Consider the following 20107-nt stretch of genomic DNA (forward strand, 5'->3'; position numbering starts at 1 on the left):
CGCCGCGTTTTCTGAGTTCCTGGGGGTCCAATCGGTCGGGAAGGGGTCATACAAATCAGTTCCTAGACAAAAAATTTTTCGGTCAAAAAAAAAGGAAGGTTAACCCCTTTGTATTTTTGGCGAAAATTTTCGCGATTTTGAGAAGTGCTGGAATAAATTCTTTCTGACACTAATCCGACGTAATTTCGCGAGAGAAATCGATTGAGCGCAGTCCCAGGACGCTGCGATCAACGCATCAGAAGTTACGGCCGAAAAACGAGAACCTGTATTTTTGACACTTTTCAGCAGGTGCTTTTTCCTCCGTAGTTTCTCTCCTGTTGGTCCCACGCTCTTTTCGCCGCGTTTGCTGAGTTCCTGGGGGTCCAATCGGTCGGGACAGGGTCATACAAATCAATTCCAAGACAAAAAATTTTTCGGTCAAAAAAAAAGGAAGGTTAACCCCTGTGTATTTTTGGCTAAAATTTTCGCGATTTTGAAAAGTGCTGGAATAAATTATTTCTGACACTAATCCGACGTAATTTTGCGAGAGAAATCGATTGAGCGCAGTCCCAGGACGCTGCGATCAACGCATCAGAAGTTACGGCCAAAAAAGAAAGAACCCGTATTTTTGACACTTTTCAGCGCGTGCTTTTTCCTCCGTAGTTTCTCTCCTGTTGGTCCCACGCTCTTTTTGCCGCGTTTTCTGAGTTCCTGGGGGTCCAATCGGTCGGGAAAGGGTCATACAAATCAGTTCCAAGACGAAAAATTTTTCGGTCAAAAAAAAAGGAAGGTTAACCCCTTTGTATTTTTGGCGAAAATTTTCGCGATTTTGAAAAGTGCTGGAATAAATTCTTTCTGACACTAATCCGACGTAATTTTGCGAGAGAAATCGATTGAGCGCAGTCCCAGGACGCTGCGATCAACGCATCAGAAGTTACGGCCGAAAAACGAGAACCCGTATTTTTGACACTTTTCACCGCGTGCTTTTTCCTCCGTAGTTTCTCTCCTGTTGGTCCCACGCTCTTTTCGCCGCGTTTTCTGAGTTCCTGGGGGTCCAATCGGTCGGGAAGGGGTCATACAAATCAGTTCCAAGACAAAAAATTTTTCGGTCAAAAAAAAAGGAAGGTTAACCCCTTTGTATTTTTGGCGAAAATTTTCGCGATTTTGAAAAGTGCTGGAATAAATTCTTTCTGACACTAATCCGACGTAATTTCGCGAGAGAAATCGATTGAGCGCAGTCCCAGGACGCTGCGATCAACGCATCAGAAGTTACGGCCAAAAAACGAGAACCCGTATTTTTGACACTTTTCAGCGCGTGCTTTTTCCTGCGTAGTTTCTCTCCTGTTGGTCCCACGCTCTTTTCGCTGCGTTTTCTGAGTTCCTGTGGGTTCAATTGGTCGGGAAAGGGTCATACAAATCAATTCCAAGACGAAAAATTTTTCGGTCAAAAAAAAAGGAAGGCTAACCCCTTTGTATTTTTGGCGAAAATTATCGCGATTTTGAAAAGTGCAGGAATAAATTCTTTCTGACACTAATCCGACGTAATTTTGCGAGAGAAATCGATTGAGCGCAGTCCCAGGACGCTGCGATCAACGCATCAGAAGTTACAGCCAAAAAACGAGAACCTGTATTTTTGACACTTTTCAGCAGGTGCTTTTTCCTCCGTAGTTTTTCTCCTGTTGGTTCCACGCTCTTTTCGCTGCGTTTTCTGGGTTCTTGGGGGTCCAATTGGTCGGGAAAGGGTCATACAAATCAGTTCCAAGACAAAAAATTTTTCGGTCAAAAAAAAAGGAAGGTTAACCCCTTTGTATTTTTGGCGAAAAGTTTCGCGATTTTGAAAAGTGCTGGAATAAATTCTTTCAGACACTAATCCGACGTAATTTTGCGAGAGAAATCGATTGAGCGCAGTCCCAGGACGCTGCGATTAACGCATCAGAAGTTACGGCCAAAAAAGAAAGAACCCGTATTTTTGACACTTTTCAGCAGGTGCTTTTTCCTCCGTAGTTTCTCTCCTGTTGGTCCCACGCTCTTTTCGCTGCGTTTTCTGAGTTTCTGGTGGTCCAATTGGTCGGGAAAGGGTCATACAAATCAATTCCAAGACGAAAAATTTTTCGGTAAAAAAAAAAGGAAGGTTAACCCCTTTGTATTTTTGGCGAAAATTTTCACGATTTTGAAAAGTGCTGGAATAAATTCTTTCTGACACTAATCCGACGTAATTTTGCGGGAGAAATCGATTGAGCGCAGTCCCAGGACGCTGCGATCGACGCATCAGAAGTTACAGCCAAAAAACGAGAACCTGTATTTTTGACACTTTTCAGCAGGTGCTTTTTCCTCCGTAGTTTGTCTCCTGTTGGTCCCACGCTCTTTTCGCCGCGTTTTCTGAGTACCTGGGGGTCCAATCGGTCGGGAAAGGGTCATACAAATCAGTTCCAAGACAAAAAATTTTTCGGTCAAAAAAAAAGGAAGGTTAACCCCTTTGTATTGTTGGCGAAAATTTTCGCGATTTTGAAAAGTGCTGGAATAAATTCTTTCTGACACTAATCCGACGTAATTTTGCGAGAGAAATCGATTGAGCGCAGTCCCAGGACGCTGCGATCGACGCATCAGAAGTTACAGCCAAAAAACGAGAACCTGTATTTTTGACACTTTTCAGCAGGTGCTTTTTCCTCCGTAGTTTCTCTCCTGTTGGTCCCACGCTCTTTTCGCTGCGTTTTCTGGGTTTCTGGGGGTCCAATTGGTCGGGAAAGGGTCATACAAATCAATTCCAAGACTAAAAATTTTTCGGTCAAAAAAAAAGGAAGGTTAACCCCTTCGTATTTTTGGCGAAAATTTACGCGATTTTGAAAAGTGCTGGAATAAATTCTTCCTGACACTAATCCGACGTAATTTTGCGAGAGAAATCGATTGAGCGCAGTCCCAGGACGCTGCGATCAACGCATCAGAAGTTACAGCCAAAAAACGAGAACCCGTATTTTTGACACTTTTCAGCAGGTGCTTTTTCCTCCGTAGTTTCTCTCCTGTTGGTCCCGAGCTCTTTTCGCTGCGTTTTCTGAGTTCCTGTGGGTCCAATTGGTCGGGAAAGGGTCATACAAATCAATTCCAAGACAAAAAATTTTTCGGTCAAAAAAAAAGGAAGGTTAACCCCTTTGTATTTTTGGCGAAAATTTTCGCGATTTTGAAAAGTGCTGGAATAAATTCTTTCTGACACTAATCCGACGTAATTTTGCGAGAGAAATCGATTGAGCGCAGTCCCAGGACGCTGCGATCAACGCATCAGAAGTTACGGCCGAAAAACGAGAACCCGTATTTTTGACACTTTTCACCGCGTGCTTTCTCCTCCGTAGTTTCTCTCCTGTTGGTCCCACGCTCTTTTCGCCGCGTTTTCTGAGTTCCTGGGGGTCCAATCGGTCGGGAAGGGGTCATACAAATCAGTTCCAAGACAAAAAATTTTTCGGTCAAAAAAAAAGGAAGGTTAACCCCTTTGTATTTTTGGCGAAAATTTTCGCGATTTTGAGAAGTGCTGGAATAAATTCTTTCTGACACTAATCCGACGTAATTTTGCGAGAGAAATCGATTGAGCGCAGTCCCAGGACGCTGCGATCAACGCATCAGAAGTTACGGCCGAAAAACGAGAACCTGTATTTTTGACACTTTTCAGCAGGTGCTTTTTCCTCCGTAGTTTCTCTCCTGTTGGTCCCACGCTCTTTTCGCCGCGTTTGCTGAGTTCCTGGGGGTCCAATCGGTCGGGACAGGGTCATACAAATCAATTCCAAGACAAAAAATTTTTCGGTCAAAAAAAAAGGAAGGTTAACCCCTGTGTATTTTTGGCTAAAATTTTCGCGATTTTGAAAAGTGCTGGAATAAATTATTTCTGACACTAATCCGACGTAATTTTGCGAGAGAAATCGATTGAGCGCAGTCCCAGGACGCTGCGATCAACGCATCAGAAGTTACGGCCAAAAAAGAAAGAACCCGTATTTTTGACACTTTTCAGCGCGTGCTTTTTCCTCCGTAGTTTCTCTCCTGTTGGTCCCACGCTCTTTTTGCCGCGTTTTCTGAGTTCCTGGGGGTCCAATCGGTCGGGAAAGGGTCATACAAATCAGTTCCAAGACGAAAAATTTTTCGGTCAAAAAAAAAGGAAGGTTAACCCCTTTGTATTTTTGGCGAAAATTTTCGCGATTTTGAAAAGTGCTGGAATAAATTCTTTCTGACACTAATCCGACGTAATTTTGCGAGAGAAATCGATTGAGCGCAGTCCCAGGACGCTGCGATCAACGCATCAGAAGTTACGGCCGAAAAACGAGAACCCGTATTTTTGACACTTTTCACCGCGTGCTTTTTCCTCCGTAGTTTCTCTCCTGTTGGTCCCACGCTCTTTTCGCCGCGTTTTCTGAGTTCCTGGGGGTCCAATCGGTCGGGAAGGGGTCATACAAATCAGTTCCAAGACAAAAAATTTTTCGGTCAAAAAAAAAGGAAGGTTAACCCCTTTGTATTTTTGGCGAAAATTTTCGCGATTTTGAAAAGTGCTGGAATAAATTCTTTCTGACACTAATCCGACGTAATTTCGCGAGAGAAATCGATTGGGCGCAGTCCCAGGACGCTGCGATCAACGAATCAGAAGTTACAGCCAAAAAACGAGAACCTGTATTTTTGACACTTTTCAGCAGGTGCTTTTCCTCCGTAGTTTCTCTCCTGTTGGTCCCACGCTCTTTTCGCTGCGTTTTCTGAGTTCCTGTGGGTTCAATTGGTCGGGAAAGGGTCATACAAATCAATTCCAAGACGAAAAATTTTTCGGTCAAAAAAAAAGGAAGGTTAACCCGTTTGTATTTTTGGCGAAAATTTTCGCGATTTTGAAAAGTGCTGGAATAAATTCTTTCTGACACTAATCTGACGTAATTTTGCGAGAGAAATCGATTGAGCGCAGTCCCAGGACGCTGCGATCAACGCATCAGAAGTTACGGCCAAAAAACGAGATCCCGTATTTTTGACACTTTTCAGCGCGTGCTTTTTCCTGCGTAGTTTCTCTCCTGTTGGTCCCACGCTCTTTTCGCTGCGTTTTCTGAGTTCCTGTGGGTTCAATTGGTCGGGAAAGGGTCATACAAATCAATTCCAAGACGAAAAATTTTTCGGTCAAAAAAAAAGGAAGGCTAACCCCTTTGTATTTTTGGCGAAAATTATCGCGATTTTGAAAAGTGCAGGAATAAATTCTTTCTGACACTAATCCGACGTAATTTTGCGAGAGAAATCGATTGAGCGCAGTCCCAGGACGCTGCGATCAACGCATCAGAAGTTACAGCCAAAAAACGAGAACCTGTATTTTTGACACTTTTCAGCAGGTGCTTTTTCCTCCGTAGTTTTTCTCCTGTTGGTTCCACGCTCTTTTCGCTGCGTTTTCTGGGTTCTTGGGGGTCCAATTGGTCGGGAAAGGGTCATACAAATCAGTTCCAAGACAAAAAATTTTTCGGTCAAAAAAAAAAGGAAGGTTAACCCCTTTGTATTTTTGGCGAAAAGTTTCGCGATTTTGAAAAGTGCTGGAATAAATTCTTTCAGACACTAATCCGACGTAATTTTGCGAGAGAAATCGATTGAGCGCAGTCCCAGGACGCTGCGATTAACGCATCAGAAGTTACGGCCAAAAAAGAAAGAACCCGTATTTTTGACACTTTTCAGCAGGTGCTTTTTCCTCCGTAGTTTCTCTCCTGTTGGTCCCACGCTCTTTTCGCTGCGTTTTCTGAGTTTCTGGTGGTCCAATTGGTCGGGAAAGGGTCATACAAATCAATTCCAAGACGAAAAATTTTTCGGTAAAAAAAAAAGGAAGGTTAACCCCTTTGTATTTTTGGCGAAAATTATCGCGATTTTGAAAAGTGCTGGAATAAATTCTTTCTGACACTAATCCGACGTAATTTTGCGAGAGAAATCGATTGAGCGCAGTCCCAGGACGCTGCGATCAACGCATCAGAAGTTACAGCCAAAAAACGAGAACCTGTATTTTTGACACTTTTCAGCAGGTGCTTTTTCCTCCGTAGTTTTTCTCCTGTTGGTTCCACGCTCTTTTCGCTGCGTTTTCTGGGTTCTTGGGGGTCCAATTGGTCGGGAAAGGGTCATACAAATCAGTTCCAAGACGGAAAATTTTTCGGTCAAAAAAAAAGGAAGGTTAACCCCTTTGTATTTTTGGCGAAAAGTTTCGCGATTTTGAAAAGTGCTGGAATAAATTCTTTCTGACACTAATCCGACGTAATTTTGCGAGAGAAATCGATTGAGCGCAGTCCCAGGACGCTGCGATCAACGCATCAGAAGTTACAGCCAAAAAACGAGAACCTGTATTTTTGACACTTTTCAGCAGGTGCTTTTTCCTCCGTATTTTCTCTCCTGTTGGTCCCACGCTCTTTTCGCTGCGTTTTCTGAGTTCCTGGTGGTCCAATTGGTCGGGAAAGGGTCATACAAATCAATTCCAAGACGAAAAATTTTTCGGTCAAAAAACGAGGAAAAAAGTAAGGCTAACCCTTTTGTATATTTGATGATAATATTGCCGATTCCAACAAATGGTGAAATCAATTTTTTTGAGCACGACGTCTGTGTCATTTTGCGCGAAGAACAGATTGAGCGCAGTCCGAACAGGTTATGTTAAGCTAGTTAGGTCTGGTACGCAAGGCTCATACTCAACTCTGTCAGGCACGTTTCTACCCATAGTTTCACCGGCCACCCGTGAGATTACATTGATAGATCAGGTTAGAATAGTAAACATAGCCTCTAAATTACTCTCAAAGGCGACACAGACGAGGCTCCCACGCTTATACCATTACCTCTTGCAGTCAGAATGGAAGTAAATATTAAGGATGTTGTGGTTCCTGGCGATGTCGCGGTAGAAATAATGAAATCAAGTGAAAAAGAGCGAGTGATTCTTGGTCCTGGACTGCGTCGCGACTGCGACCGCGTCCTTGTCACCAAAGCTGGTGTACTGAAGAGGCGAAAACCAGCTATATTTTACGTGGATAGCTATCAGAAAAGGTTAATAATATGAAATGTTCTATGTATTGGTCTGTCCAACTCAGCAATAACGTAAGCTGATGCATGTTTATCATATCATTTGATCAATAAATAATATTCTTGCCTGATTCAAGGACTTTTCTTCGTTGCTGTTCCTTTTCGCTTCGATATCGATTAACTGATATTTTTAGAATAATTGTATTTCGAGCCTGTTTACCTTTTACTTATCAACATTATGCTTCTTTGCGGAAACATCTCTTTCGATATGTTCTAAATAACAATTTATTTATTTCATTACAGGTACGTCCCGAACAGAGGGGAGAATGTTGTTGGAATAGTGACGCAGAAGGCTGGGGATATTTACAGAGTTGACATCGGGGCAGGGGAACTGGCATCTCTATCCTACTTGGCTTTTGAAGGAGCAACAAAAAAGAATCGACCTGACATTGTCGTAGGTGACGTGATTTTTGCCAAGCTACTGGTGGCTAGCAAAGGCATGGAACCGGAGTTGATATGCGTCGATTCTCATGGGAAGAAGGGCAAGTTAGGTGTCTTAAGTCCAGATGGGATGCTGTTTGATTGTTCCCTTAGTTTGGCGAGGAAATTGCTTCACCCAAGTTGTCAGCTGTTGACATTGCTTGCCAAAGAACAGGCCTACGAAATCGCCATAGGTATGAATGGAAAGATCTGGATGAAGGCCAGATCAGTCCACGAGACAATAGCGGCTTGCAATGCTATTTTAGCTGCGGAAAACACCCCACCAGCAGAAATGCCAGCCTTGTGTTCGAGTATCGCCCGTAATTTACTCCGAATAAGCTAAGAAAAAGACTAATTCCACAACCCTTGGTGTACATCCAGATATTTTAAGTATTTTATGAAACATGCTTTTTTTTGCAATAAAATCTTCCTTCGATATGAGTGATAATCTACTTAGATTTATTGAAAGCAATAGAGCACACAACAGTCGGCAAAAGATAGTGAGAAAGAATACTCTGTAAGTTAGAATGTAGTTTTTGGAGACAATTTTTTATTAAAGAATATAATACTTTAATACCATCATCGTTTGAGAAGATGAAGACAAAGGACGTAAACAAGGAAAGTAGATGGGCAGGGTACAATATTGAGTGGTTACTATTTTAAAATTAATTATTATTCATCACGTCTATTTGGTTGCAAGTCGTATGTGTGTGCTCTAATTTCTACACGTATTCCAAGTGTTCCTACTCATATTATAACAGTACTATCCTACTTAGTATCCTAGTATACTTCGTTTCACACCCCATTCATTGTTAAGCTACAGAAATTATGATCTCCATACACAAGTGTAATCAATATTTTTCAATTTCACAAATTTTATTGGTAATTTGCTATTAATTTACTGTATATAGTAATATTACGTTAATAATGCACGTCAAGAAGTTTGTCCAGCATTGAAAAAAAGTTGACGTTACAAATTCCAACAAACTTTCCACCGAAATTGAGAAATTAAATCTTGGTAAGAACGCGAAGAATTTAACGTCAAAAATCATTTGAGTAACAGCAGCCAGTCCAACGTTACGCTTGACCATAGATCAAAACGTTATTGGTAAAGAATATTATTATATTACCGCAATTTTCTAATTCAAATTAGTATAATCATAACGATTTCTCATTGCTGGGCAATTAATTGTAATCAAAGTATATGTATACTGGGTTCTTAAAATTTTGTTCAATTTTTTAGTGTGATGAAATAGATAATTTGAGTACAGTAGTCACAATAGGGTATAAGGTAGATTAATGGTTAATATTCAATGTGTAGTAGAATAGTATAGCATAGCAATAGTATATTATACGTGTATGTATATAAATAAAGTAATAGCGTTACGTAAATAGTAGAGCCAGGTCAACTTCAGAACTTCTCGAGCTTAGGTTTTGGATGAAGACTTGCGTTTGGACAATAATCGATGTTCCAGAAGAAACTGTCAAGCTAATTACAGGGTGAAGGATTTTAGAAGTGTATATATGGTATAGTCATTAACGTCCGTTAATGATGATCGATCAACGATCAAGCTCTAGATAATATTTACTTATTCAACGAGGCTACTGTATCTTGCATGCAATTTATTCTATCAATTGATAACATGTTTTGCATCCGCGACAAAAATATGAAGATAGAAAATCACGTCGAACAAGCGATATGTTGTAAAGAATTTGATTCAATCTGGTATTAACTGAAGTCAAAACTGGCTCTAATAATTATCATTTCATAATTTTATCATCAAGCTCAAGAGGCCTCAACAAGAGACTCTGAAACCTTACTTCACGTTTCAAATAACTGTCAGGCGGAAACTCTTCCCGCAAAACGGACTGAAATGAATGAAATTTTTCTCAGGAGTGCATTAAGATAATCGTGGTCTGTATATCCAATAATATATTGTATCACGGCGTGATAAATTTATTCAAAGCTTGATCGCAAAAATATCGAAAGCAGTCAAAGGGCTTTACATTTCGTTACTTGACCGATAGACCTATTTATTGCGCCACTAATCTGGAACTTACAATTTAGCGAACCAATCGAGTCTGCTTGTCTCTTGAAACATTTTTTTCTTACAACAATATCATTGTACACGATAAATTTCTCTATTTTCTTATGGCATACGATACCTCTTCAGAAGCCTCTTAAAGCCGTTTGTAGCCCTTTAATTTGAATACTTTATTACTGTTAAACAATATTATTACAATTACTAATTTATTATACTTTATTATAAATTAATTAAGGATCTCTTAATCGTATATGCTTATGTGTTTTTATAATAGTATGTACGATAGCTTTTCAGCAGCTTACTTCTGTGCCATCCCCATATGGAACTGGACTTTTGTTAAGTTTCAGTAATTTCAGAAACTGGGTGACTAGCGGCATTCCCAAACCTTTACCGTCTGATCCACGCTACCGCTTACCACGTATGGATGGCTCTTGTGAAAATCTACAATACAAAAGATGATGTATATCATGCCTCCATTCTCATAGCGGCTGAAGGGCTAGCCCACTTATTGCAATATTCCCTCGAGTATTTAATTAAAAAGCGGAGAAAACCAAAAAACTCACCAACAGACGTGCAGAAGTGCATGTGTGCCTCAAGCGTCTTCATTGACCGTTTGTTGCGGGTGTCCCATACCCGCAGCGTCTTATCGTCTGATGCACTGACTATATATTTACCACCTGGGTGGAACACTATTCCACGTACCCAGTTATCATGCCCTTGGAGAGTGAATAGACATACCCCAGCCCCAACGTCCCACACGCGTATTGTCTTGTCTCGGGATCCAGATGCCAGGAAGGGTCCCTCGTGTGCCCCTTTATTGTCTGCTCCAGCTGCAGCGTTGATCGCTCCACGCGATGTTTCCGGGGCCCACGCGATACATTCCACAACATGATCGTGGTCCCTCAGTTCGACCTGTAAGGAACCAAGTATAGTTTATATCATGTTATTCATAGGATTGATTATTTACTGGATAAAAATTAATGGAGGGTACAATTAAGGAGCATTTTTAGTACCTTGGTTTCTTTAGTTGCAACGTGCCATACCCTGACAGTCTGGTCGTTTGAGCAGCTTGCAATCAGTTCGCCGCAAGGACTCACCCGTGCCATACGGACCCATTCTCTGTGCCCCGCAAGCGTTTTTACACAATAACCAGTAGCAACCTATGACCAAACAAATTGGTGATATTAAATCGTTTGTCACATACAATCCTTTCTCTAAAAGAAATATCAAGAGAAATACCATAACTGCTTTTCAGTGTGAATTTTGCACCCTACTCCTTACCTCCCACATTTTTATGGTCTTGTCCCGTGACGCGCTGACAATAAAGTCTCCTTGCGGCATGAATGCTACCGAACTAACGTTGTGGTCATGCCCGTGCATCGTCTTGATGCAGGCAAATGACTGTTGAAAGTCCCACAGCTTGATTGACATGTCAGCGCTGCAGGATACCAAGAGCTTTCCAGTAGTATCGAATGCAATATCTTGAACACTGTCCGTGTGGCCTTTGAGTGTTCGCTCAAATTCTCCGCTTTCGAAATCCCACACCTAGGGAATATTAATAATTCAAATTCTGCGGGTATACATGAGATATACACGTGGGAGTTGTACAATTGAGGAGGTTCATAATCAAATATATTTACATGTGACAATTTTACACGGTATTGTTAGCCAAGAATGATCAAGGAGATCCTACTTGCACATGCCATGTTAAATTGTATTGAAACTCACCTTTAGCGTGGCGTCTTCACTGGCAGAAACCATAAGGCTGAATACTGGGTGGAAAATTACTCTGTTTACAGGCGCCCTATGCCCAGAGAGACAGAACTTTTCAGGTGGCCTCGGAATCCATTCGGTCGGTGATCTCTTACCCCTAGTAGGCGCTCCCTCAATAAATTCTTTTTCTGCCTCTGATAGTTTCGACTCGAGTTCCATGACCTATAAATATGAAATAACATTGGTGGATTTTATCATGTAACATGTATGACCCAAGGTATCCAATTGATGTGAATGGGTATGACATGCATACCTTTTTTTGTAGTCTTATGACTGAAGTCCACTTCTTCTCGAGCAACCCACCGTATTTCCGCTCCACCTCACCAGGCATGTCAGCTTCCTTCTTGAACGCTTCCAGGGCATCTTGATATCCGTTGCTACTCAGATAGTCTGCAATCGCCTTGTTTCTGCAACGTAAATGATTTTTTATTCATTTAACAACTTATCTTGTTCCATATAAATCACAGTAAACTTTTGATCGTACCTGTAGAGCATATACTCATGCAATGAATTGGCAATTTCCACCATCTAGTCTAGTAGGTTGTTGAAAAGGACTGGGGTATTTCAAGTGAATTTTCAATCAACATTATTGAAGTGTTTTATGAGCAACATAAGCATGGAGAATCTGTAACTTTTGTCTATGTATAGCAAAAAGTTCAGTTCTCTTCTCAAAACAATCTACATGAGTGCATTTTTTGTGAGTAGCGGATATTTTTTGGAAAAGTATAATTTCGTAACAAAAATGTTATACTTTCTGATAATATGTATTGTATACTTGGTGATAATTCCAGTTTTGAGCTCGGCACAAGTAAATTTTATGAATGGAAGGATTTCGCGGAATCGAAATTTCCTTACATTTCATTACACAGTATATTTAAAATTTGAGTAAAAAAAAGTTGAATATTTCTATTGATTGGCAAAATCTGAAACCATACAGGATGCAAAACTCTTGTCTATCATACCAAACGGTAAAAAGGACAATTCTCTTATACCAAAACCCTAACTTCAAACCTAAGTTGGGTAAGGGGTCGAGTTCTGAACGAATCGTCGAAAATACATCGATACTTCGAACCGTGTGTAACGTAAAATACATTGACGATAACAGAAATGTACTATAGATACGCGTGAAATGAAAGTGAGAAAATTCTGACGGGATTAACAAAGGTTGATGAATTCCCGAAGAGATGGAATCAAAATCGAGATAATTACAAAGTTCTACTTGAACGCGCGTTTCCCGAATTATTTGGTTTTCCGTCGTGTTCCTACATGCTTCGAAACCCTTAGGAGTGCGGCGAAAAACACCGCCTAGCGCCTTCACAATCGATCTTTCTTTAAATTCTGCAGCATCAATGAGCAAGCCAAGCATCGTAGTATAATTCCGGTCTATAGGCGGTAAGCACCGGCAGGAAAGGTTGAGGGTGACGTCAGTCAGGGTGGGCGGGTCGAAAGCCACCACGCGGATACGCGGCCGGCGTCGGCGCGAGCGACGGCAGAGGGATGAAGGGGAGCGTGTTATTGATCCCTTTCAGGATCGCATCCCTCCGTGACGCCCGCGCACGACTGAATAATAACGCGTAGCCGCCGACTGGATGAACAGACGAATGATGACTATAAAAACCGTTCCAGCGAGATACCGAGATACATAGAGACTTACAACTCCTCCCGCTGACGTTGAGACAAGACCATTTTCATGATCCTCGGATGACCTGGATAATCCTTAGTAACTCGGGTGCAGATCTGGGCTTCAAGGACCTCACCGCAAGCTTCGGGGCTCCTCCAGCCTCGACTCAGTACTCTGCCGCGGACGTCATCATCTGCAAGCAGATAATGAAGTAGCGTCGGTTGTAATGAGAAAATCACAGCGTCCCCCCTCTTGCAACTCTGTCACGTCGTCCGTTTTTCGGTTCTTCTCCTAGAGCGATGATGGTATAAGTTTTCAATTCGAAGTAATCAATTTGTATCGCTCGTTTAATTGTTTAACAGGTGTAAATATATTTAACGAGCAATCCAATAAGAGCGCGAACGACGCACGCCGCGTAAATTACACCCGGCATTAGCCGTGCAATTCAACTTGAATCACGCAGTTCATTTTATATACACGTAAAATAATATCCATTGATACTTTCACCTGTATCTCGTGTCCTCGACCACCATCAGACTATCGACCATCGCCGTCAATTCATAAATTAAAACCGAATGAGTAGAGTAACCGGGAAGGTGGGACAAAAGCGCTATTCGGCGTCACCGATTCTTCTTACGTCATGCAAGAATTTTAGCAGCGAACGGAACGATTTCTGTACTGCTGGCACACGTTTCGCACGTGTGCGTGCCGTTTAACTTTTCTCAAGTCTCGGAAGCGCGACCATTATATCTTATGTCCAATGCCCACGTGCTGAAGGCAGGCATTCGTAAGTGCGTAATATGAAGTTATAAAATGTGAAAAAATGTCTCACAAAGGAGGACCGGATACAATTTTCACCAACAAAAAATCTTGGTTTTTGTATACCATAATTTTTTATACACTTGACAAGACGGCGTGCAAAATCGATGCCAAAGATGCACGAGACGCAAATTGAAAACCAGACGTGGACGTATGCGGAAATCGTAAATTCTCGAGTAAACATTGAAATTTGGAGACCTTGATAAGTCGCAGTCTCCGAAGACGGGCGCCTAGTCGTCGCCCCCGCATGCCACGCGACAATCAATACCTATCCGACAACATCGGATGCGCTGGAAATAATCGGCACCGCGGTCGGAAAAGGAGCTGATTCTTGAAGCGAGAAGCGGCTACTATCAGCAGCTTGCGAATTATCTATGATTCATTTCACGTGGTAGAGGAGAAATAATTTTTAAAAAATGGCGAGTAAATCGCGACACGAAACAATATCCTTTCATTGTTTACAACTGTTTCGATGATGCTATTATCGCACACTTGTTATAATCATTCGCGGGAGAATTTTTTGAGGTACATACATACATACATACATACCGAGGAATAACGTAAAAATATTACGTTCCACTAATGAGGGAGGATTTCTTTGATCGAAGAGCCTGTAACTTGATGAGAGATATCCCGCGGTGTGATTGATGCTGCGCAGAAATTTAAAAGATTTTTGCAAGCGACAAAAAACATGGTAACATAGCGTTGGTGACGAACCGCGAGACGCGCACGTTGACAGCACTAACAGCTGATCACAGGTCGCAATGGGGAGGGTGGGAGGGCAGGCTATACGCTGTCAAAATTAAAACGCATACATACTCCGATTCGACGTTTCGGATCGATAATGGATGTGAAGCGAGAGTCTTTGCGAACGCGGAATTGATCTGGATCGACAGAACTACGGACCAAGAGCTCGGTAACACGTTTTCGATAGACGGTCATCGCAATTCCAACGTACCGCGCAAGCCATAGCTTGGCGAAAAAATCAATTCCAAGAAGAGACGTGAAACTTTGTTCGCAAACCTCTGACAGCCGATCGGGGGCGCGGGGAGAGGCAGGGAGATAATTTTCTTTCAGGCCTTTTGCCCGGAGGTAATAAATCTCAACGGTTGCGATTTGGGAGTAAATTCGTGTGTATATAATCGCGAGAAAAATTAAAGAACCGTTTTGTTGTACATACGCAGACCACGGCCATTTTGATAGGACCCGTTGACGTCTGGCGATGAAAACGTTACGGATTATCGCATATATTCGACTAAAACTACCGCTAAATGTATGCTGTGTCAAACTGGCTGGTCAATACTCACAGTAATCACGACAATTCGGCGTCAGAACGCTTTCGAACTACTGAAAATCACTCGACAACCGGGATACACAAACGTTCAGAAGCTTTTCACGATCACTTCCACAGACCAGACTACTCGCAAGGTGGCGCGGGGCGCCTCAGGGCGCATGCGCCATCTTTCCTCTTACTCACCCCCAAAGTTAGAGCATATACTACCGGAGGGAGCTACCCATCCCATCGACCTCGGGAAAAATGCAGCTGAAGTGATGAGAATGTGAGACATACATCAGAACTACTCCGTCTCTCTCACTCGGCATTTTATTGGCTGAGAGGAAACGTATCGGCCAATCAGGTGTAGAGCAAAAGAGACAGATTGTAACTCACATGTACCTTTCTCTCTCACTCCTCCGATACACTATCTGACACGCGAAACTACCTCAGTAGTATATGATCCAAGCCCCCGAAGCGGACGAATTCCAGAAGCGTTTCCGCGTATCGCGCGCCATCTTCTCGTCGCCGTTTCAATCGATTCTTCGCAGATGTTTCTAAAGTACTGTTTTCAACAACTCCTTTCGGAAATACGATTAACGAATGCATTTGGTCATTAGACTCATTATGAAAGTACTATTGGATAAGATGTTTTTCGGTCCCGTAAATCTCTGCAAATACCTTTGTCCACTGATCTCTAGCGACTTGTCATTTGCACTGTTGATCGTCATTCACCAGTCATGCGTGCCGGTCCGACGGCAGCGACGTTGTAGGCACGTTACGTTCATACATACACGTACGAATAGCAAAACATGCTGAGATTTTTGGTGATTTGTGAGCTTTGTAATCCAATTTACACCGTTGCTTGGTCAGTATAAAGACTGTTATAAATACGTGACTCACCGAGATCCAAATGTTCTTGTTCCGGAGATGCTTGATTCGAGTTATAACGTCGAGTACACGGAGCACCCCTGTACAAGTAGCTAGGTTATACAGCGCCGAACGACTTGAGAAATATGATGCCCCGGTTTCAGCGGACGATGATTTCAGCAACGTACGTAGGGAAGAATTCAAATCTTTGAGAATCGCGATATTGGGGCTACCGAACGCGGGGAAGAGTACTCTTATCAACCAGCTAATCCATCATCAGGTACAAGGAAAGCGTTGAAATTGCATAAAAAGACCAATTAAATTTGTTGCTGTCGCTAACCTCTCCTCTGTAAACCAGGTATGTGCCTCGTCAATGAGGAAGCACACGACCCGTATGGCATGCCGTGCCGTCCTACACACAGACACCACAGAGTTGGTGTTTGTAGATACGCCTGGTGTCGTCACGACCCAAGAAGTCAAACGTCACAACTTGGAGAGTAGCTTCCAAAGTGACCCTGAAGTCGCCCTAAAACAGGTAGATGTTGTAGGTGTTCTCCACGATGTATCCAGATCCAGACTTAGACAAGAGATACTTCCAGAAGTACTAAACCTGTTGAAGACGTTGGATTCTGATACGCCAACTTTATTGTTAATGAACAAAGTTGATCAGATAAAGAATAAACGAAGGTTGTTAGAATTTGTTAATCACTTAACTGGTGAAAATGGATGGCAAAACTTTGCAGATATCTTTATGTTGTCTGCATTGAATGGGGACGGAGTGTCGGATTTAAGGGTAAGTAATTAATTATTAAAATCCTATGATTCCATAGATTATTTCATTCAACATTGATTAATTTCATGCTGGAAATTAGGAATACCTCCTTGTTTCGGCAAAACCTCGAGACTGGGACTACGAAAAAGATACTTTAACTGATCAAAAACCAGAAGAAATGATTATACGTATTGTACGTGCCAGCCTCCTAGATGTTCTTCCAGCAGAAATCCCATACAACCTCAACATTCAGATGGAATATTACAACGTTTGCGAGGATGGAAGCATCAATACTTTTGTTCTGATCGAATGTCCCACTGAGCGATTGTACAAGCTAATTCTTCGCAAACTGAAAAGCAAGTTGAGATATATGGCTGAAAAGGTAGAACAAACACTAAGTAAGAATCTTCAACAGACCGTCAGAGTAAGATTGGTTTTCCAGCCAAAAAGAGTAACTTAAGTATACAATTACATGATAGCATCAGCGTGTATATAGTAATAGCAAAGTATCAATTATTCTTTTATATCTCCTTGTACACTCCTTGGTAGTTCAATAAAGTCTACCAACTGCGTATGATTCGATTTCGATTTCGTGGCACCAATTTTTTCCTCTCCAACTGCTCATTGTACAATCGGCCGTTATATACTTATAATATTATTATTATTGAAATTCGGGAAAGTGAAATCCGTGTCCTTGAGATTTTTCGCTATCCACTCGTCCGCATCTGCCTCGAGCTCGGGTGTAAATGTATCTATCCATCCTCCAGTCTGTCCTTTCCGTATGAAACTCGTATTTGCTATAACGCCGCACTCTTTCAATTCTGTCCCGTTTACGGTTGAAATTTGCCGAAAACTATTGAAGTCCAAGTAATCAACCAGATTGAATATCTGTTCCCTCGTCAGGCTTTTGTGCAAGAATTTGGCAACCTTCACAATGGTTCCGGGTAAATCCTACAACGGTGAAATCGTAGTTAATCATCCGTATATGTGGATGTGGAGCACTGCTCAATTATGAAACATACCATGTTCATATCCTCGTAAAAAAGGAAAAGCAAATTCGGGTGTGTCCTCAATGCCCAAGCTTCCTTCAAATGTTCCCAGTACGGTGACCACGTTGCTAAAAAGTGAAAGTCAACGGTAAAAGCTTAATGACTTGGCAGTTTTTTCTTGGAGTTCCTGGAGAATTTTCCGAAACGCAAAGAAAGTGATTGACGACTGTGAGAAAGTGTCAAACTTTTAATGCATACAAATCACAACACCATGACGTGCTTAACGCCCGAGCTAACGGTAAATACACGTTGCATTAACTCGTATTTGTCGATAATATTACATGTATGTCTTCTTCGCAGAGCAGAGTCGCTATTATTTTGAAACTCACTTAAATCGTTTCTGAAGCACTCCCAAAACGCTGGGAAGTCACCAATGTACCCCTGGGTTTTGAAGAGCCTGTTCAAATGAAACCAGGAAACTGCAACGTCCTTTGGATTCCTGGCAACGTAGAGAACCTGCACTTACAATATTTCAACAAGATTGAAGTCAGCGATTTCGACTGATTGAGTACATGGTGTAAGAGAATGATATGTCGCCGTTTCGAAGATCCTGAAAGATATGCCCTGGCGAAATTGATCTTGATCTTGATGATCAAGGTCAAATGAGGTGAAAAAATTTTACGATACGAAAATGTTCTACTCGCTGAGGAGAACCAGTCTCTGAGGAACCATGGATCGCAAACCACTCGTTTTTATAGAAAACTGTTTTTGAACATACAAGAAATTCGATAATATTAGGAAAAAATTACAACTCGACACTTCACCGAATTTTTAAATTATTTAGTAAACTTTCGTCATCTGTCAGTTGCGCAAACGGATTTACGAATCTCTTGTTCATGAGAAACCCAACGAACATCAGCACCGACATCGCTGACGGGCACGAGTAATTCAAACGATCTTAACATTGTAAAATATACTCATGACATCTGAACTTGAACATCGACATGCAGATCAATTTTGCGATGGAATATCTTTCAGGATCATTACCGATCTCGACTTGGGGAATTATCTGGTAAAATGGGGACTAATAATTTTTCACGCCCTATATAACGATTATCACGAAACTTGCCTTGCATCCGACGTCGAGGAGGCCGGGCAGCAAACTGAAGGGGAAATGTGACTTGATGAATCTCGGGGAGGGTGCGTTTTTGAAGAATTCGTACCCAGGCACCGCGACTTGCCTACAACGCGCTACCATTACCGGATCATCTTTTACCGCATCGACGAGCTCCTCGATCACTTCGGGATGCGCGCATAGGCTTAGCCTGAAAGAAAACAACCACGAATTAGTCTCAATTTGCACTCTGCAGCTACCTCAAACGAAGTATGTGTAGAGGAAAAAGGAGAACGAGTTGGCTTACTCTAAGAACGGGAATCTTGTCGTGAGATCCACTTTTCGCGCTGTCTCGAAGTCCAAGTCGTTAGATATCAACCACACTAATTCCTGGGTCCAGGTGGTACCTGATCGACAATTCAAATGGTTGATTAACAGTGTTTACGGTCTAGTAGTTTCCTGCGATCATGACGAATCGCTTTTTGCAGGGAAGAAACGGAATACCTGATCTTGGGAAGGAGATGACCCAAGTGTCGTTCGGTCGAGCTTTGAAGTTGTAGAAATGTTTTCCTTGCTCGACGTATTGTTGCGGAAAAATCCACTTCTTCTCGCCGACTTGAACCCATCCAGTTCTTTCGCCAAGAAACAACTTCAGCAATTTTTCGCTCTTTTCTGGGTCTAAACGCCGATACGCGGGCGGCTCGAGACTCATTTTTTAAATGTACGTAGTTAAACGCGCGACACAGGCTGAGCGAACCGTTCTTCACTATTCCCGGTCTGTGTAAGAATAAAGACGATGCTCTATGCGACTTTCATTTTAGCTTAAAACCCGGGCTTCAACTCTCGAGTGTTAAATGTCGAACCTTTTAATTTCGCGCAAACCAGGTTCATGTGATGGTAATAAACGCAGAATGGATGTGAGGGAATTCTTCGCAGAGTTTACACTCGTAATTGTTCGATCAAAATGCAAACTAAATCAGTTCGTTGCTACAATTGGTTTTATTCACGGTTGAATTTCTCGATTTTTTAACAGTGATGCGAACTTGAAGGATCCACAAACGATACTACTGAAATTTGACGGTGAAGTTGGTGTTGGATTCGGGTCAATAAGCTACTTTCACCACAAAGAAATTTTTACTTTCGCTACCAGCAAAAGTGGGGCCTTCCATTTGTCGTCGTACGCGCAATATGATTTTGTCATTATTAGCATCATTTCGAAAACATTCTCTCTTTTACCCATCGGAATTTCCGTCCATTCGATTCAGGCTGTAGAGAGTGCGGTGGAGGAGGAAACGGATGTTTGACAAGACTGAGGTGCGCTTGATACACACAACACTACTAACGGAAATGTACACATAATAATATAACCGGAATATATAATTATATTG

At 41.9% G+C, this 20107-nt stretch overlaps 4 protein-coding genes across 10 annotated transcripts; 2 read left to right on the plus strand and 2 right to left on the minus strand.

Moving 5' to 3' along the window:
* The first annotated feature begins 6433 nt into the window (after window positions 1-6433).
* On the plus strand, window positions 6434-9409 carry LOC107217346 (exosome complex component RRP40). 4 transcript variants are annotated; one of them, XM_046742080.1, is made up of 3 exons: window positions 6434-6470; window positions 6792-6987; window positions 7267-9409. In XM_046742080.1, the coding sequence occupies exons 2-3, from the start codon at window positions 6797-6799 to the stop codon at window positions 7784-7786; spliced, it is 711 nt and encodes a 236-aa protein (XP_046598036.1). In that variant the 5' UTR covers window positions 6434-6470; window positions 6792-6796; the 3' UTR covers window positions 7787-9409. The 4 variants fall into 4 exon arrangements, with proteins under 4 accessions (XP_046598036.1, XP_046598037.1, XP_046598035.1 ...); XM_046742079.1 differs by lacking the exon at window positions 6434-6470 and adding an exon at window positions 6539-6707; XM_046742081.1 differs by lacking the exon at window positions 6434-6470 and having other exon boundaries at window positions 6527-6987; window positions 7333-9409.
* On the minus strand, window positions 8099-15165 carry LOC107217338 (lissencephaly-1 homolog). Of its 4 annotated transcripts, none has more exons than XR_006904737.1 (8): window positions 11746-11804; window positions 11515-11668; window positions 11217-11423; window positions 10770-11033; window positions 10502-10648; window positions 10052-10400; window positions 9791-9929; window positions 8099-8932 (listed from the first exon to the last, which is right to left on the minus strand). XR_006904737.1 is itself a non-coding variant. In XM_015654840.2 (8 exons), the coding sequence occupies exons 2-8, from the start codon at window positions 12951-12953 to the stop codon at window positions 9856-9858; spliced, it is 1233 nt and encodes a 410-aa protein (XP_015510326.1). In that variant the 5' UTR covers window positions 12954-13075; window positions 15009-15165; the 3' UTR covers window positions 8099-9855. The 4 variants fall into 4 exon arrangements, 3 of the variants coding, with proteins under 3 accessions (XP_015510326.1, XP_046598034.1, XP_046598032.1); XM_015654840.2 differs by lacking the exon at window positions 11746-11804 and adding exons at window positions 12916-13075; window positions 15009-15165 and having other exon boundaries at window positions 8099-9929; XM_046742078.1 differs by lacking the exon at window positions 11746-11804 and adding exons at window positions 12916-13173; window positions 15009-15131 and having other exon boundaries at window positions 8099-9929.
* A 331-nt stretch (window positions 15166-15496) lies between these two features.
* LOC107217485 (GTPase Era, mitochondrial) lies at window positions 15497-17204 on the plus strand. The gene is made up of 3 exons (XM_015655041.2): window positions 15497-16124; window positions 16203-16637; window positions 16717-17204. The coding sequence occupies exons 1-3, from the start codon at window positions 15888-15890 to the stop codon at window positions 17074-17076; spliced, it is 1032 nt and encodes a 343-aa protein (XP_015510527.1). The 5' UTR covers window positions 15497-15887; the 3' UTR covers window positions 17077-17204.
* On the minus strand, window positions 17108-19791 carry LOC107217494 (sulfotransferase 1C4). Its single transcript, XM_015655050.2, has 6 exons — window positions 19224-19791; window positions 19027-19126; window positions 18735-18930; window positions 17995-18121; window positions 17639-17733; window positions 17108-17567 (listed from the first exon to the last, which is right to left on the minus strand). The coding sequence occupies exons 1-6, from the start codon at window positions 19429-19431 to the stop codon at window positions 17256-17258; spliced, it is 1038 nt and encodes a 345-aa protein (XP_015510536.1). The 5' UTR covers window positions 19432-19791; the 3' UTR covers window positions 17108-17255.
* Between the last annotated feature and the right edge of the window lie 316 nt (window positions 19792-20107).

Source organism: Neodiprion lecontei, chromosome 5 (assembly GCF_021901455.1).
Source record: "Neodiprion lecontei isolate iyNeoLeco1 chromosome 5, iyNeoLeco1.1, whole genome shotgun sequence".
In the NCBI taxonomy this organism is placed as follows: Eukaryota; Metazoa; Arthropoda; class Insecta; order Hymenoptera; family Diprionidae; genus Neodiprion; species Neodiprion lecontei.